Genomic DNA, 3,792 nt, shown 5'->3' on the forward strand with positions numbered 1-3,792 from the left:
CACCATCAGCATTGAAATAAGAAAAGTGTACGTATAATAATTGATTGAATCACCTTTCATGTCTTACAAAATAGAAAACCAGGAAAAGTATGAGATTTTGTTTTTTTTAATAACAAAACAAAATGTGTTTCAAAAGGGTGCGGGAGTTGAATTATGATGGTGACACCCAAACAATGAATCCAACTAAAAACGGCGTAAATATTCTTTTAAATGTTTCATGCTCTCGTCTCGTACATGTACAAACCCCGAGACTGCTCCCCCCCCCCCCATCAAAGGATGCGAGGGGCGGATCGGTCATCGGTCTTGGTGGGGCGAAGCTTCACGGTGGCGAACGGGTTTGTGCCTCTGAAATGAGAGCATGAAATGTGAGAGTTTATTAAACAATGCATTTTTAATTGAATTACCTTGGAAATAGAGGGTGCTCAGGTGGGCCGTTGGGTGATAAAGCCTAAAAAAAAAAAGATTTGATCTCTTTTGGTCGCAGAGATGATATTTAACATTGTTGAGTACATCGTCTTCCGGTACCTGTGTGTCGACGGCGGGAGAAACCGGTCTCAAATCCATAGATTCCCGTTGGAGATTCAGGCTCTTTGGGGGAGGGGGCGGAGCAAGGATTTTTGTCTGAAGGGGTTTTGGCTCCACCACCTGTTCCGCCTTCTTCTCAGGAAGCGGAGAGACGAGTCTGAAGTCTACAGATGCTCTGCGATTGGGCGTTGCCGGCGGAGGGACATCGCCGTAACTCCTGCTTTCTGATTGGTCGTTTCGAGTGTCGCCGGGGTCCAGCAGGTTGTTCATACTACTACTCCGGAGAGAGTCGCCACTGAAAATTTAGAAGAATATTAAATGGACTGCAGAGGGAGAGAAAAATAATATCAATAATATGAAAATAATAACAATATCAATCACCTGTCAAAATCATCAATGGGGCCAACATAAGCAGCAGGAAACCAGCCCTGCCTGTAGAAGTGGACATAAAGCACAGGTGTCAAACTCGAGGCCCGGGGGCCAGATACGGCCCGCCACATCATTTTATGTGGCCCGCGAAGACACATTTGTGTGTCATGACTAGAATTGCAAATTGTCTTCACTTTTAATATCTTTTTTTTTTTTTATATTTGACCGGTTTTTAACTCGTCTGATTTAAAAACGAGTTATTTGTCAGTTTGTTTTGTAGCTTTTACTGTATATAATACGAGGTGCTTATACATTTATTTGGGTTGACAGTACCTTAAGCTGCTGTCTGTGCGGCCGTACAACCACCCGTTACGCGGTTCCTGGACCAGCACCGTGATTGTCTCCCCACGGTTGAAAGGCAGCAGCTTAGGGTTGGATGAGGCGGGATGAGACACCAGGGCTTTCATGGGACGCCCTCCGGTTAGACCCAGAGATTCCCCCACCGAGCTGGAGCGAGAGCGGCTGGGGAGGGGTGATGGCGCTGAGTTTTGGGGGAGCAAACGGAAAGATTACTATACATAACCAATCAAATTCTATTCGGTCTCCAAATGGGTACATTTCCACTCATTTTTAACCAGTAGGGGGCAGCAACGCACTTACTGTGTCAGCAACAATGGAAATGAACAGAATGGTCCTGCTCAAGATTTTTGAACAAATCTTTGATGTCTATTTTTGGTGTATTCACTAAGCAAAGTCAATTGATTGTGGTTATGTTTGCTCAAAGTCGATCGAGGAAATTTTGTGGAATGTGTTAATGGTTTCGAAAAGAGCTGGACAACCACCTCGTGAGGGCACCTTGCCCAGCGCCTGTTGCTCGCGCCTGGCCCAGGACATGTCGTCATCTCTGGCAACCGTCTGAAGCAGGGAACTCACGGAGCCTCGCAGCTGTAGAGATGCAAAAGAGTCTTTGGGATAATTTTTTTTTTTTTCTACTGAAAATACTTTTCATCTATCTCCGTCAGGCCGACTCATAAAATGCTTTTGCAGAATAATCAGAAATTTGTGAAATTTGTCTTGAGTGTCGCTTGACTGAACTGACAAAAAAACAATACCTGTGCCTCTTGGTCCAAATTGGTGGGAGTCCGAGATCCGGAACCTCTGGTCTCATTGACTTTCTCCTTCCATCCTTCTGCTTTATGCTGGAGAGCCATGCCTGTCTGAATACAGATGAGAAAGGTGATCACCTCATTAAATTCTGGCCTGATCAAACGGCAATAAGTAGAAAAAGGCCTTCAGCAGTTTGCTTATTAAAGCCCTAACCTTGCTTGTTTGTGACTTTGACAAATGGTTTGTCGCGAGGCATCCGATTAATTTTGCATTGCTTATTTCAACTTTTGCTTTGTAGAAAGTTGTCGTTGACTTGTATGTGTGCTTATACCTTGTTAACAAGAAAGAGAAGTGACTGGGCTAAACCGCAATGTTTCTCAGCCAGGAAACGATATCGCCTCTCTTCCTCTTTCAGGATCTCCTGCTGGCTCTGTTTCAAGTACTGCATATAGTCGCTGCTCTCCTAGTAACACATCACGATTTGTGTTCATGGAAATGGGATTCACTTCATCCACAAAGCACAGGGGGGGGAAAAAATGTAAAGCCACATTACCAGAGAGTCCCTGAAGGCTCCCCGTCTTAGCTGCTTCTCCAAAGCTTCTGCCTGGTTCCTCACCTCCAATTCATACACTCGCCGGCTCCCCTGCAGCAGCGCAAGAAAAAAAAAATATCCTACAATCCTCAGCAAAACACATTTCCAGTGTTCCACAAAGACCCTTTGCAGCCTCACCTCGATGTACTCCTCATCCAACTTGACGTTCTTCTCCATGGCTTGTAATACCTCCACTTGGAACCAACGGAACTACAGCAGAGAGAACGAAAGAATAATTTGTCCTCTGTTTCTATCATCACGTTGGTAGAAATGTGCCATGAGGACCCACTTATGGATTTGAAAGCGTCAACGTGTATTATGTGTACTGACCACTCCTTCCATCTCAGCGGTGAGTCTTCGTTGTGTCTCAGATAACTGGATCAGGACATCCCCTGAAACAGGACTGACATGTTACGCTTTGAGAAAAAGTTAGGAGTAAATCACACAAATGACTTGCCAACCATATGTTCAGTTTCAAAAGGCAATGCCCTGCTCTTGAGGACACGAGTAGATTAGGACTGGAAAAAAAAAAAAAAAAAAAAGAAAAAGACTCCCCTCATTAATAATTTAGCATGTGTCACTCAATAAGACCGCTAATCAAGCTGACCTTCTCAAGTTCTCAAAAGCAGCAGAAGCACGTGCGCTCTCATTAACAGAACCAACCAACCACGTGCGACAGGTCTCATAGTGAAAGTGACACTGGTGGAAAATATCAAAGGGTACTCGTGCGATCACACAACAGGCTTTTTGTTGTTGTCTCGCAATAACTTACCGAGAGATCGAGAAGATAGTGTGTGAATGGCCTGGTCGCCCATCTTTGCTACAGCACTGAAGTAGGCCTCGCTACAAACAGCTAGCGCTGTAAAAACACACAGAAAATAAAATGTGTATGAAGCAATCTGGAAACTCTTGAGATCATTGTCGCAAAATACAAATGTTTCACTGAAAGGTTTACATGTATGCACACACACACACACACACCCTGGAAAGCTTTGACATAGCTGTTTCCCAAAGCGACGAGCTTCTGAAGGCCCGGGTTGAAATGCTCCATCAAGTTCTGCAGAAGAAAAAGCAGAATGGACAAACGTAAATTCTGCTCTTAAACCAAAAGACACAGAGTTGATACTCACGGAATAGACGGATAAGGTGGATTTGTGCAGCTGGTCACTGCTGGTTGCCGACATGGTGACCGACAGAAC

General features: G+C 44.5%; 1 protein-coding gene across 1 annotated transcript; it reads right to left on the reverse strand.

The window, feature by feature from the left end:
• Window positions 1-294: 294 nt before the first annotated feature.
• Window positions 295-3,789, reverse strand: baiap2l2b (BAR/IMD domain containing adaptor protein 2 like 2b). The gene is made up of 11 exons (XM_085911618.1): window positions 3,575-3,789; window positions 3,366-3,452; window positions 2,924-2,985; window positions 2,732-2,803; window positions 2,555-2,644; window positions 2,333-2,464; window positions 2,007-2,111; window positions 1,737-1,839; window positions 1,228-1,435; window positions 907-957; window positions 295-820 (listed from the first exon to the last, which is right to left on the reverse strand). Exons 1-11 carry the CDS (start codon window positions 3,642-3,644, stop codon window positions 295-297), a joined length of 1,506 nt encoding a protein of 501 aa, XP_085767744.1. The 5' UTR covers window positions 3,645-3,789.
• Between the last annotated feature and the right edge of the window lie 3 nt (window positions 3,790-3,792).

This window comes from Syngnathus leptorhynchus, chromosome 5, assembly GCF_054491065.1.
Source record: "Syngnathus leptorhynchus isolate UIUO chromosome 5, UIUO_Slep, whole genome shotgun sequence".
Classification (NCBI taxonomy): Eukaryota; Metazoa; Chordata; class Actinopteri; order Syngnathiformes; family Syngnathidae; genus Syngnathus; species Syngnathus leptorhynchus.